The sequence below is a fragment of the Arachis ipaensis genome, chromosome B05 (assembly GCF_000816755.2).
Source record: "Arachis ipaensis cultivar K30076 chromosome B05, Araip1.1, whole genome shotgun sequence".
In the NCBI taxonomy this organism is placed as follows: domain Eukaryota; kingdom Viridiplantae; phylum Streptophyta; class Magnoliopsida; order Fabales; family Fabaceae; genus Arachis; species Arachis ipaensis.
The window spans coordinates 116,661,789-116,675,154 of record NC_029789.2 but is presented as its reverse complement, the minus strand read 5'-3'; the positions used below and the strand labels follow the sequence as shown (position 1 = coordinate 116,675,154).

Genomic DNA, 13,366 nt, shown 5'->3' with positions numbered 1-13,366 from the left:
TTTATAGATATTTCAATCTAAATCATTATATATAACTATATACAGTGTTCAAAGCCTAGTATGAATATTATAAATTTCATTCTATATGTCACATATGTTAAATAATCTGGTCACTAGTTTTTAAATTGTCTTTTAATTTTCATTAATATTTTTTGCTCTTATTACATAATTTTTTATTTATATATTTAAAAATTACACTTAGAATTATTTACTTGGTTTCATAATAAATTATATTTTAAATTTAAATAGTTTATTCATTAATTTATACTTATTCTACTAAACATTTAATAATTTATTGAAAAAAAATTAATGTAATGAATATCATAATAACAAAAAATTAATTTGAAAAAAATTATTGTATCAAAAATCTTTTAGGACAAATAGATCAGGGAACAAATAAGGTTCTAATCAATTTGACCTCAAAACTTAGTTTTGTTAGAGTGAATAGGGATAAATAGATCCATGACCAATTTAAATTTATGAACAAATAAATCCCTAACTAATTTAACAATAACAGCATAGCACTTAACGAGTTAACGTGCCAACTCATCACCCAAACATGCCACCTAAACAATTTTCGTTATGAGTTAATGGCAGACATGACAGAGAAATCACGGGACAGGGACCGGATTGAGCTTCTTCTTTTTTGTCGGAGAAGTGCTTAGTCCTTGGAAGAAATCATCAAAGACCACATTGGATGTTTACTCTAGTCATAAATGCCTTAACCAAGTTGGGTTGGTCTAGTGGTTAGCTCACTAGTCCGCTTAAGCAAGTGTTAGGGGATACCGTGGAAAACAAAAAAAAATAAATAAATAAATGCCTTTTATGCTTTCTGCTAGCCTTTAAATAAGTGTCTATCAACTTTTTGTGCCAACTATAATACTATTCATGATGGCCTCCAAACAACAATTACACAACTACACTAACGATACTTTTACACCCTGATGAGCATCTGTCATATTCACCCCTGTTTAACATTTTTAATTGCTCTGTAGAATATACATACACTTTTGTTGCAAACATTCTTCCCAATACGGACCAGAAGTGCATCTCTAGTAATAACTTTCATGAACTCAGCCAACGCATTGGAGAATGACATTAAGATGGTAAAACTTGCTTTCCAGAGTGATCATCAAAATAAGTCATGAATCCAGCTTTGATGCTAATCCATTGAGAAATCATCTAGCCATATGACCACTTCATTCCTCTTCCATGTCATAGACAGCCAAAAAAATAAAATAAAATAAAATAAATGAGATGAGAGTTAGAAGTTAAGATGACAAATACCAAATTGAAATATTCTTTATCCGTTCTAAGTTGCATTAGCATAGTAGACTTAAATGCAGGTAAAGTAGACAGACAATGCAAAAAGGAATTAAAATCAATATCTTCTGTATAGTTGAAGCAAGAGTAATGGAAAATTGAGAGGACTCTACAAAACATGGTTTACTTTTTTGTTTGTTATTTCTTGAACCAAATCTATGCAGACCAGAAGAAGTTAGCCAATGCATAAGTTAGGTATCTGTAGTGTGAATTTAGTTGTATTCTAGCAAGCACACTGCACACTAAAAATAAATTGCCAGCATTGAAGGAGGCGACATAGCGTACCATTATAAAGCTCCATGTTCGACCTGGATCGTTGTACCTTGCAAGCAAACAACCCATCTGAGGTTTAAGGCCATCTTTAATGATATTGGAGCGCAGAGTTCTCTCCTTTTCGCGAACAATATCCTCTGTAGGTTTTCCACTAAATTTTAGCACTGCAGCAATGCCACCTTCTATCTTTCTCAAGCTAACTGTTTCTTGATTAGGATCTGGTAAACTGGTCAAAATATTAAACATAAGCACAAACATATAAACTCTACTAAAGATGTTATCATTACTTTTGGATAAAATATAATTGTCCCCTTAAACATTACCTTAAATGCACTTTACCCACATCGATTTTAAACATGCAGGTTATCTAATTAAACTTATGCATGTGAAGGCTTAAGTAGTGGAAGAATGGCCATGATGAGGTTGGAAAGTGGCAAACAAATTTTACACATATTTTGACTAAGGAGAACTAATATGTTGATGCTAGCTTTGGCTACAATGGGAAATGCAGCTTGCTTTGCACTCAGAAGCCGCAGGACTCTTCTTCCTGAGGCACTGCATCTGCTATCTGGTAATAGAGGTGGTATCTCCACTAGTCCACACACTTGTGTAATTGGACTTGCATATCTAAATCTATTAAAAAATTTGAAGGAATTTATGCAGATCATGGGGGTGAGAATTGATGAAAGCATTACCTGATAAGGTTTATGTATTAGATAATCTTAAATTCATACAAATGTGACAGGACTGGTACCAGTAAGCAACAATTACATAAAGGAGTAGTGCGTAGAAATTGGGATTCTCAGCAATGTGTTGAAGAAACCTAGAAATTGGGGAAGAATGTATATGCAAATCTTTAAGATACAAGGAGGGAGAGTTAGAGTCATGTCTGAAACTTTTTAAATGATCCTCCCCTAACCGATTCTATTGTTCCTCTATTTATTCCTAACTCTAGCTAACTACCTTTCCCTCCAAAAGCTCCTCTGTTACAAATCTGTTACACCTAAAGGCCATCTTGCCATGCTTATTTGTCTTGTATGCTAGCCCATATAAATAGTCCCTAGCAAAATGCGAGGCAACAGTGGACTCTAATAGTCTGTTTAACCAAGAAATTTTTTATTTACGTCGAATACATCATTATTTTTATCAACCTCAGAAGAGAAGGATTAAATCTTTCCGAGAAGAATAGGAAATACAATCAGTTATGTACAAGGCACTGAGCAAGGGGATTTAAGCGCTGTCAATAAGATTAATGAGTTAAATTGTATATTCTTGATGGGGTAAAATACAACTGAAGAAACATTCAAAGGTTTTCCTTTATATTTTACCATTTTTTCCTCTACTGAACTAAGGATTGAATAATATGTGCCTTGTAAGACTAGGTAGAAATACCTCGCTGTTTCTGTATCTACAGGAAGAACTATTTGGATTGACACTTTGGACAATTCATCATCTATGGCTTGAGTGAAGACCGGAGTTGTCATCGGTATCTTCTCCGTTGTCGAGTTCTTTCCAAATATGTACCTGGGGGGAAATATTAACATGTATGCATATCATTTGAGAGCCTAAACTCTAAAGTTTCCATTGTTAACAAATGCAGCTATATTTCAGACATAAAAACTAACCCGGCCACATCATTAAAGCCTTTAGACCCAGAAAGCTTGTCTCCCGTTGTTTCTACTATTATAAATGGATTATACTGTCTAACCTGTTGTAAATTAAAAACAATCAACACCTGCCACAACAAATAGGTTGGTGGTAGAAAAATCACGAAAATTTTCGTTTTTCGTACAAATTAACGACAGTGAGATCACAAAAGGTGAACTTTACATTTTGACAGAATCATTAATGCAATTCTTTAGAGAAAATGACTGTGAGAAATGAATTGATAACTTATTAATGTAAATATATGAAGTTAAACAATGACAGTATAGACCTCATAATTTGCTGTCCTTTTCAATATTTGATATCTTGGTGTTTCCAAGTCAGGAGTCTTGTAAATCCTCAACTGCGTATCAAGTCGTCATGGTTAGACTCAGCTTTAAGAAGATATCAGGAGAACAATAAGTCCAAGGCATATTTAAAGAGTGAAATACAGGGATATACTTGTTTGACTACATCCGATAAACCTTCCAAAGAGAAATAGTCATTTTTCTCTATTGAGTCCCAGTAGTCCTACAAAATTGAGGATCAGAAAAAGAAAAAAAATGAAACCAAAAAATATCTCTTTCCATCAAAGTTAATGGTAAAAAAAAGATCAGCATTTTTAGTAACATCACTTCCACCACTTCTTGATTGTTGGAACTTTAAACTTTGAACCTACCACATGGCTACAGAACTTGCCATTTTCAGGGTTGATGCCCATCACAGAGGTTCCGGTAAACACCAACTCCGGTTTCCAGGGAAGTAGTATGAATTTCATAACCATAGTCCATCTCGTAGTTATCTCATATGGTCCTGTCTATAGCAATTCAGTCAATCCAACTGCATAAAGAGAATAATTTGCAACAAACTAGACAATAAAACCCATCAAATAAAATTTTAGAAAACAAACTTGTCACAAAATTGAAAAAAGAAAATAACATGATTTGATTCCAAAACTCTACTCAATTATAACTAGAGTAATTGATTCCTGAATTTTACAGGAAGGTCCCCATATATTAAACCAATTCTTGTTGCAATATCAACAAGGTCAGCAGCAATATTGTATATGGCTACCGAATTTTTTACAGACGGAATTGTAATTTTACTTTAAGAAAAAGTTCAATTTTCGAAAGATTGCCATCCAACCATGTTGACAAGTTCAATGACAGAACAAAACACATCCAGGTAAGTCGTAGGAGAAACTCATTGATTGCTATGGACTTCCCATTTTTATCTATATAGATATTCAAAATATTTTAAGCAGAAACTTTTAAAATATAATTAGAAGTATACAAAAGTATGTACAAAGGGAAATGGGAGCATAGACATAGACATAGTGTAAAAATTTGTCACTTGGTCATTTTTTGAAACATACAGTGTTTTTATATTTAGATTCCCTCTTATATTTAGATTTTGTTGTTTTAAATTAAATTAAAATTGAATTGAATTTAAATTTTAAGTGATTTGTGGCTCTGTGCCATATGCCAAAAGAAAAATATTGTTGACAAATTTAACAAAACTAGTTTTGTATCCACGAAAAGATGATTTTCATACTACAAAAATACCAAAATGTTAGTTTTATTTATGTGTAGATTTGTCAATATTCTAAATTTTTCATAGGTAGAAATGACCGTTGCTAGCCTGTCATGAATAGAGTGCTTGTTTGGGCGCCATTATTTTGATAAAATCTTTTTTCAATAAAAAAAGATTTTTTTTTATTTTTTAGCGTGTTTAGCAAATTTTGAGTAGTAAAAGTAAAAGCATTAGAAAAATCAGAAAAACATCTTTTTTTTTAGAAGCTGTAATTTACATTTTTTTTAAAAGATCTTTTTTTCCTTAAAAAAAAAAAGTAAAAAAAGAAAGATGTTTTTCATGTAATAAATAAACAAAAAAGTACTTTTATATTGTTATATCCAAACATAATTGATAGATAAAAAGATCTTTTTGCATGAAATATACAAACATAAAATTACTCTTATTTTTCCATAAGATCTTTTAAAAGAAGATAACTAAAAAAAATCTTTTATTAGAAACTCATCCAAATAACCTCATAAAATTAGTTTTGTTTATTGACGGTAAATTTGTCAATATTTTAAACTTTTATAGATAGAAACGGACTCCAAATTTAATTAATCTTGACATGGTGTAAATATCATGTTAAATGTTTTAATCCAACAAAGGTATAGAGATAGTGCAGTCGAAGCAAATTAAAATAAGAAAATGGGAGCATAAATGAGAGGAAAGAAGAAAAAGAGACCTGCTTGACCCAATGCAACTGAAAGAGAGGCCTAAATAGCGTCCTGAGAAGGGAAATGTTGAAGAGGTAACCGCTCAAACTGTCATGCTTTGTGATCGGGTCTCTGAAGATGACGCCTTCGTCGTAGGCCGATTCATCAATACCCTGATCGTCGAAGAGATGAGGGAGATCGTCATACAGAAACTCCACAAGTGCCTGCGTGTCAAGCCTGGGTTTTGGTGGGCTTTGCTCCGCTAGGCTAAGCTGAATGGCCCACTTGAGGCGGTTGCTTTCTGCTCTGAGAGGAGGGGGAGGGTACGGCTGGAAGCTTGTGGTGGTGGTCAGTGGCCGGAAACTGATGCACGTCGTGGGAAATGGCCGGGATGTTGGGTTTAAGAAGTTGGAAGTGGCCACAAGCATTTGTTGAAGACAGTGAATCCTAGCCATGTAAGAAATGAATGGAGGCCGAAGGGGCAAAGCAAAGGCACCAAATAATCCAAAATAAATAACGAGCAGAATTTTTCCATTTCATTTCGTTTTCCTTTTAATTTTTTGATGGAAAAATTACACAACTATACACACTCGTTTTAACTTAACTACATATCTGTTGCTGTTTTAAGATTTCTTTATAGAGTGAATTTTGGCCACATAAACAAACTCCTTCCATCTCCCTTCTAATCCTCTGTGAAAATATTCAAGAGAAAAATTTAACTAACACATAATTCTTTTAAAACATTTTTTGAAGATTTTTTTTGTAGAATAATTATTCAAATCAGTCTCTAAGGATCTTAAAATAAGATATTTTAGTCTCAAAAAAATTAATACAAAGATCAATCTTCAAGGTTTTACTTCGGCAGACAAATCAGTTCCCAATTCATTTTCTGGCAGAGCAATTACCCAGATCAGTCCTCAACGATTTTAAAAACAAACATTTTAGTCCCAAAAAAAAATTAATGTACAAATCAATCCCCAATATTTCTCTTCGTTAGACATAACAGTCCTCTGTCCAAAAAATAAAATAAAATAAAATAAAATTATTATTATTATTATTAATTGCACAATAATATTATACTATAATTTTTTTGTATTTTTTGGGGACTGTAATCACTTTGCTGGAAAATAAATTGGGGATTGATTTGTGTTAACCTCTAATTTGCAAATACCAAAATTTGTCCTTTCTTTATCAAAATCTTAATTTCATCTTCTCTTTTATTCTGCGCAATTAACAAAGAAGAAGAGAACTCGTCCAATCTGGTGTCATTTTTTCGTCTTCCTCTTCCTCTCCTTATTTCTAACCCTTTTCAAGTAACCAAACCCTATTCAAGAATCAACAAACCCTAAACACAAAAAATTACCCTTCTAAAATCAACAAAAATTTTAAAGAAATGTAGAAAATTAATATTGCTACCTTGACAGCCATCTGCTATTTGGTTGTCGTCTGTGTTACCTTGACTTAGTCATTCTTAAAATTTGCCTCTTGTATGTTTTTTGGTGTCGTAACTAGAGAAGTAAGAGTGAAAAAAATAAAAGAGTGAAAAAGATAAAGGAAGCGTATGAAGGTAGAGTAAAGAAAATGAAGGATTAGGAAGATGAAGGAAGAGTATGAAGGCATATAAAGTGACAAAGATAAATGTTGAACTAGTTGAGATTTAATAAAAAAAAAACAGAGGACACAAGGAAGGATTTTCTTTTATTTCAAGATGGGATTTGATTGAAAAAATATTTCAGTTTAAAAAAAAATTAAAAGGGTATATAATGTCTTTTGTTATGTATTTAGTTAATTGTATCTATTTTTGTAAATATAAAACAAAAATATTTGACAAGTTTTTATCTATTATTTTCAAACATAATATAAAAGCATAAAAATATTAGAAATTGTCTCCGTCTCTCTATCTTTGTATCTTTGTCTCTATAATTTTGTCTTAAATACAACATTCAAACATAGCTTAATAGTCACATGAATAAGCTAACGTTTTATGTCACTAATCCTTGTAAGTGATTCGTAGAAAAAAATATATTATCTAACAAAAATAATAGAGTAAAAGACAAATAGGTCTTTAACCTTTTTTTTTGCGGACATTTTTGTCCCTGACCATTGAAAAATACTTTTAGGTCCTTGACGTCGTTAAAAGTTGGACGGATCAGTTCCTCCGTCCAAATGCCTCCGTCAGACCCAACAGAAAGTGTTTGTCACGCGTACGCGTGGGTCACGCGTACGCGTGGGTCACGCGTACGCGTGGGTCACGCGTACGCGTCACTTGGCAGACTTCTCTCTCATCCAACGGAAAGTGCTTGTCACGCGTACGCGTGGGTCACGCGTACACGTCGCCCTGAATTCTCCACTTCTCCATGAATTCTCCACTTTGCATACTTTTTTTTTCCCATTTCTTTCAAGCCATTCTTGCCTTTAAAACTTTAAATCACTTAAATAAACATATCAAGGCATCATGTAACACCCTACCACACAGAGCCTTATGCTTAAGTCATAAGACAGAGGTGGCGAGGTATTACGACCTCTAGAAATAAAATTTAGTACATATAGTAGTGTGAAAAATGTTTATAACTAGAAGCCTTTGAAGAAAAAGGGGTAGGACAAAATCGTTAAATAGAAAAGCACAACACTCCGATCGATAACGTAACAGAACAGATAAAGGATAGACTAACGCGAATCCATGACAAGAGAGTGCCAAAGATACAAATATCAAAATATATATATATATATATATATATATATATATATATATATATATATATATAAACATAAAGAAAGAAACCCAAGGGAAATCTCAAGGACAAACTACCAAAACCTATTCTCCAAAACAACCTCTAAGAAGAGTCAACAGTATATAATTATTTAGTGGAGATAGTAAGTATCTACATAAAACCAAAATAAAGTCCCAAGAACCAAGGATCTTCGCTAAACCAGGAGTCTCCAGCATGCCTCAGCAAGAAGCCTCACGACCTGCATTTGAAAACCACAAAATCCGCATGGGTGAGAACCGGAGATTCTCAGTATGGTAACAATACCCACATATCTAACATGTAATGTCCTGGGAAAGCAGAAGGCGATCCTAGAACTTCCAACAGATAAATCAAAGCTTATAAACAGACTAAACTATAAATGGCAACTGACTAAAGATCTTCAGTCTAACTGACATTTTCCCTTTCCAAATCCTATAGGCCTCCCAACTGCCATCAGTAATTTGATATTGCAAACATAACTATATCAATAAGGAAATGCACAAATAGGAAGTAGATACAGAAATTAAACAATTAGCAAGTATTATGCAGTCAATTAGGCATTCCAAACAATTCACATATAATGCATATGATGTATGCCTGTCCTAATGGCTGATGAGTCTCATCTGTCAGTTATAAAGCCAACCCGACAAGTCCTGGTAGCTAACCATTGGACTGTCCCTCTGTCGTGCATCCCCAACTCGAGTTAATACATATTCACAACACCTACACTGGTGTTTTATCTACGGGGGCGAGCTCATCCGAAACTTTCAGTGTCCGGCCACACTTACGACATAGGGTCAGCAGAGTATCGAGTCTCCACCTGGAACACGTGGTGGCTAGCCACTGTTTTCACCCAGGAAAACTTGTATCTCAGATAGTGGAAGTGCAACATTCACATCATTCAATACGCATATATGCAATCATACTCAGCCATAATTCAATAATAGTTCAGTTGTAATTCGGCAATATCTCAGCCATTCGGCTCATAATCCAATTCATAACCAGCCAATTCATTAACAATTACAACCATTCGGCTCATGGCTTACAATGCACTTCGACAATCATCCTCCGTATCTCATACAATAATCTTTGATCATCATTCATCATTAATTCTCCCCTTACTTCATCCACAAGTTACCAAAGTTACAGTGACGCGTAAGCATCGCCCACGCGCACGCATGGATGAGAGAAACGTAAATTGACGCCTGCACGTCAGCCACGCGTACGCGTAGGTGCGTTTTGTGCCCCACGCACAAAATCAGCACAATACCCGCACAACTCTTTGGAACTTTGGCTGGGCAACTGAATCAGCACATGGACGCGTACGTGTCGGACAGGCGCACGCGTGGAGTAGTGAAAATTTGATAGCGACGCGTGCACGTCGGCCACGCGTACGCGTGGGTGTACGATCTGCCAAAAATTTTACTAAGTTAAAAAGCTGCAGAATCACAGTTTCAAATCCCAATCTTCCGACGGGCATAACTTCTTCATTTCAAATCATTTTTCATCCATTTTTCGAACAGCATTAACATCTCGAATCTAATTTTATTTCTAAATACGTTTGACACAAATCGGGGATCCGGAGGCCAAGTTATACCCCATCAAAGTAAGCCCAAAAATCACATTTTCATACAAAGCCACAAAGTTCCATTTTCAAAACAAACCAATTTCAACCATTTTCAAAACCAACCAAAACATACCAAAAATCAACCTCAAGCCTCCTCAACTCATATATTAACATTGTTATCAAATTCACAACCACCAATCCACCATTTTTACCAATCTCAATCAATTAACTCAATTTCAAACATAATGTCATGTTATATACTTTTCCTCATCCCAATTTCCAAAAATACCATTCCCAATCAACTATCAATACATACAACCAATATCATCCTCACCATCAACATAGTTTTACCCACAATTCAACCTCAACCAATCATTAAACATATATCAAAACATGTATATCTCTCGTGCATCACACCATCATAATATCAATATTCATTAATCACATATATAACCACACAGGGACGGATTTACATTCAACAATGTGGGGGCAAGTGCCCCCATTGAATTTTTATAAAATTTTATGTAGAATATATAAAAAAATATATTTGCCCCCACTTAAAAAATAAATTTGACCCCACTAAATTTTTTTTCTTGGTTCACACACTTTTCAGTGTATAGAAGTAAAAAAAAAAACTCAAAACATAAACATTAATCAATAATAAATCTAATCAATTGTCGAAGAAAAACCAAAAAAGGAATAAATTAAAAATAAAACAAAAAAATATTGTTTGAAATCAAATGGCTTAGTTTCTAAAATAAAAAAAATTATATAAACTCAAAAAAATATTATTTTTTTATTGGTAATTTTTTTTAATTAGTTTTAGTTTTCTCGGTAACAATAACATTAGTTGAAGAAACTTCTTCAGTTATAAATATTATAAAAAGTCAATTTCGTAACTATACGAGAGATAAATTTTTAAATAATTGTTCAATAACATATATAGAAAGAAAAATATTTGATTGTATTGAAAATAAAAAGAAAATATAAAATCTATTTAACTTACTATTTTAGTGATTAAATTTATTCGTTAGACAATTAGAAACTAATTATATTTTACAATAACAAAATATAATTATAAAAATTATTATCATATTATATATGCATTGCCCCCACTGATAAAATTTTCTAGATCCGTCACTGTAACCACACAATTTATCTCAACCATTCAACAACACCAACCATTCAAATCCTATTTTAGGGCCTCTAGCCTAAGTTTTCACACTACATTACATTTTAGATACAAGAAACCGAGATCATACCTTAGCCGCTTTTCTGCTTAATCCGGAACACCTCTAAATCACTTTTTCACAAGCTCTCAAGGCCTCAACACCTCCAAGAACATATTTTTAGCACACAAAAGTTTATTCCAAACTCTCCAAGACCTCAATCAAGCTTCAATATTCACATACACACTACCTAAGCCATAGTTATCACATCCAAACACAATAATTCAATATCCAATCATCATAAACCAACAAATTCTACTAGGGTTGAGAATCTTACCACACCCAAGGATCAAAGAGACAAGATTAAGCCTCTCCTTCGAACTAGTTGGATCCTATAACATCAAAGAGCCCAAAATCTCAATACTTTTTTCTCAAAAATTCAAATTTAAGGCTGAGAAACTGGACTAAAATCGTGGCTTACTTCAAGAACAAAGTAGTGGGTTTTGTAGAGCTTGTCTCGATAAACGCATGACCGCAAACGGTGCGGCAATCAGAACTCCGGATCAAAAGTTATGGTAGTTTGAAGATCAAACGAGAGTTAGAACTTTGGAAGAGTGTTCTTCCCTTCCCTTACTCCATTTTCAGCATGTGTGAGGTTTTAGTGAGGAGAGAGAGTGTTGTTTTTAGGGTTTTAGGTTTTGTTTGGTTGGCCAAGGGCCTAATATGGGTCCGGTTTGGCCCGTTCGGTCCAATTTTGGGTCGATTTCTTTAAAATTGGTATCAAAATTCTCGTTTTAATTTTCTCTATCATATTAAGCCATAAAAATCACATTTTTAACCCTTTAGATAAAATTCTAATTTATGGGTTAATTAGTCGTTAATTAACCGGGTTTTACACATCAAATGAAAAAAAAAAGTAAATTAAATTTAACAATTCAGGGTATGTTTGAGATTCACGTTGGGAAGAGAGAAGTCCGTTTGAGTATCTTGAACGTCCCATTTTTATGTTTGAAAACTTTGTGAAACTTTGAACCTAGAATTGCTTTCACCTCTGAACGTACGTTCATGTGAAGCAAAAGATTCTAGCTTTTGCGTTTACGTTGGGGAAGGTTGATTACAGTTGAGAAATTAGATGAGAAATCATTTTCCTTTTCTACCAACTCTACCCTTTATTTTCTTTTATAAAAAAGATGCAAATAATCATATAATTTTTACAGTAATTCTTTGTCGTTCCAAATTTTTTTTTATCAAAATCTTTTAGATTTGTTTCGATCACGCTAAGGTAAATATTTTAATTTTTTTTATTATTTTTAGTACTTTCTTTCATATTTTGATTTTTTATGTTTTTTATTGTATTTTTTTATTTATATGATAAATATTTTAATATTATTTTTTTAGTGTTCTAATGTTATATTTTTATTGTATTTTTTTATTCATATGACACTATTGTTAATATAAATTTTTATTTTTATTAATTTTTATGATATTTTTATTATTTTTTGTTTATATAAATTCCTTTTTTTATCTTTTATTATACTATATTTATGTTGTGTATAAATTTTTTTATTTTTTATTTATATAAATTTTAATTATAATTTTTTTGTTCATATGATATATGTTGTTGGTTGTAATTATTATATATTATATTTGTATAAAATTTTTTTGTTTTTTTGTTATTTTTATTATACTTCTCACTGTACTTTATTTTCGTTTTTATTATATACTAATGATAAGTAACAAAAGAGTCATAAATAGTAAAAATTTATAGTTCAAAATGATACTGAAAAAAATTATAAAACATTTTTTGAAGTGATTTAAAATTTTGAAGGCAAGAATAGCTTAAAAGAAATGGAAAAAAAACATGCAAAGTAGAGAATTCAGGAAAAAGTGGAGAATTCATAGCGACGCGTACGCGTGAGAGGGAAGTCTGCCAATCGACGCGTACGCGTGACAAGCACTTTCTATTGGATGAGAGAGAAGCCTGCCAAGCAACGCGTACGCGTGACAAGCACTTTCCATTGGGTTTGACAGAGGCATTTGTCCAACTTTTAACAACGTCAGGGACTTAAAAGTATTTTTCAATGGTCAGGGACGAAAATGTCCATACAAAAAAAGGTTAGGAACCTATTTGTCTTTTACTCAAAATAATATTAAAGACTATTTTATGTATTTTAAATTCTAAAAAACTAATGTATCTTTTCTTTTACAATTTTATTTTCTTTCTATTTTTTGGCATTCACAAAGTTATTACAGGTTAAACTTATGTTTTAATTTTGTTCTTGGTCCTTTTTAAATACTTTATTTCATTATTTTTGGTCTTATGTTTTTGTTTTTTTTTTTAATAATTTTTTTAGTACAATGTTTTTTAATATAGAAGATAAACTATCAGATACTTATATCAGTAGAATTAAA

At 32.5% G+C, this 13,366-nt stretch overlaps 1 protein-coding gene and 1 long non-coding RNA gene across 2 annotated transcripts in view; one reads left to right on the top strand and one right to left on the bottom strand.

The window, feature by feature from the left end:
• Positions 1-702, top strand: part of LOC110272271 — a 1,671-nt gene extending 969 nt beyond the window's left edge. The window contains exon 3 of the long non-coding RNA XR_002363413.1: positions 598-702. This is a non-coding gene — a long non-coding RNA (uncharacterized LOC110272271). The remainder of the gene's footprint in view (positions 1-597) is intronic.
• Positions 654-6,067, bottom strand: LOC107643878. The gene is made up of 9 exons (XM_016347626.2): positions 5,498-6,067; positions 3,920-4,057; positions 3,703-3,771; positions 3,533-3,604; positions 3,222-3,304; positions 2,989-3,120; positions 1,609-1,822; positions 821-1,207; positions 654-720 (listed from the first exon to the last, which is right to left on the bottom strand). Exons 1-8 carry the CDS (start codon positions 5,921-5,923, stop codon positions 1,163-1,165), a joined length of 1,179 nt encoding a protein of 392 aa, XP_016203112.1. The 5' UTR covers positions 5,924-6,067; the 3' UTR covers positions 654-720; positions 821-1,162.

Bases quoted from the DNA above. Each gene is read 5' to 3' on its own strand.
- LOC107643878 (XM_016347626.2), bottom strand. From the start codon at position 5,923: ATGGCTAGGATTCACTGTCTTCAACAAATGCTTGTGGCCACTTCCAAC. The intron at 4,058-5,497 runs GTCTCTTTTTCT...GAATTGCTATAG, and splicing joins AGTTGCATTGGGTCAAGCAG to ACAGGACCATATGAGATAAC. The intron at 1,208-1,608 runs GTACGCTATGTC...ATGACATGGAAG, and splicing joins GAACATGGAGCTTTATAATG to AGGAATGAAGTGGTCATATG.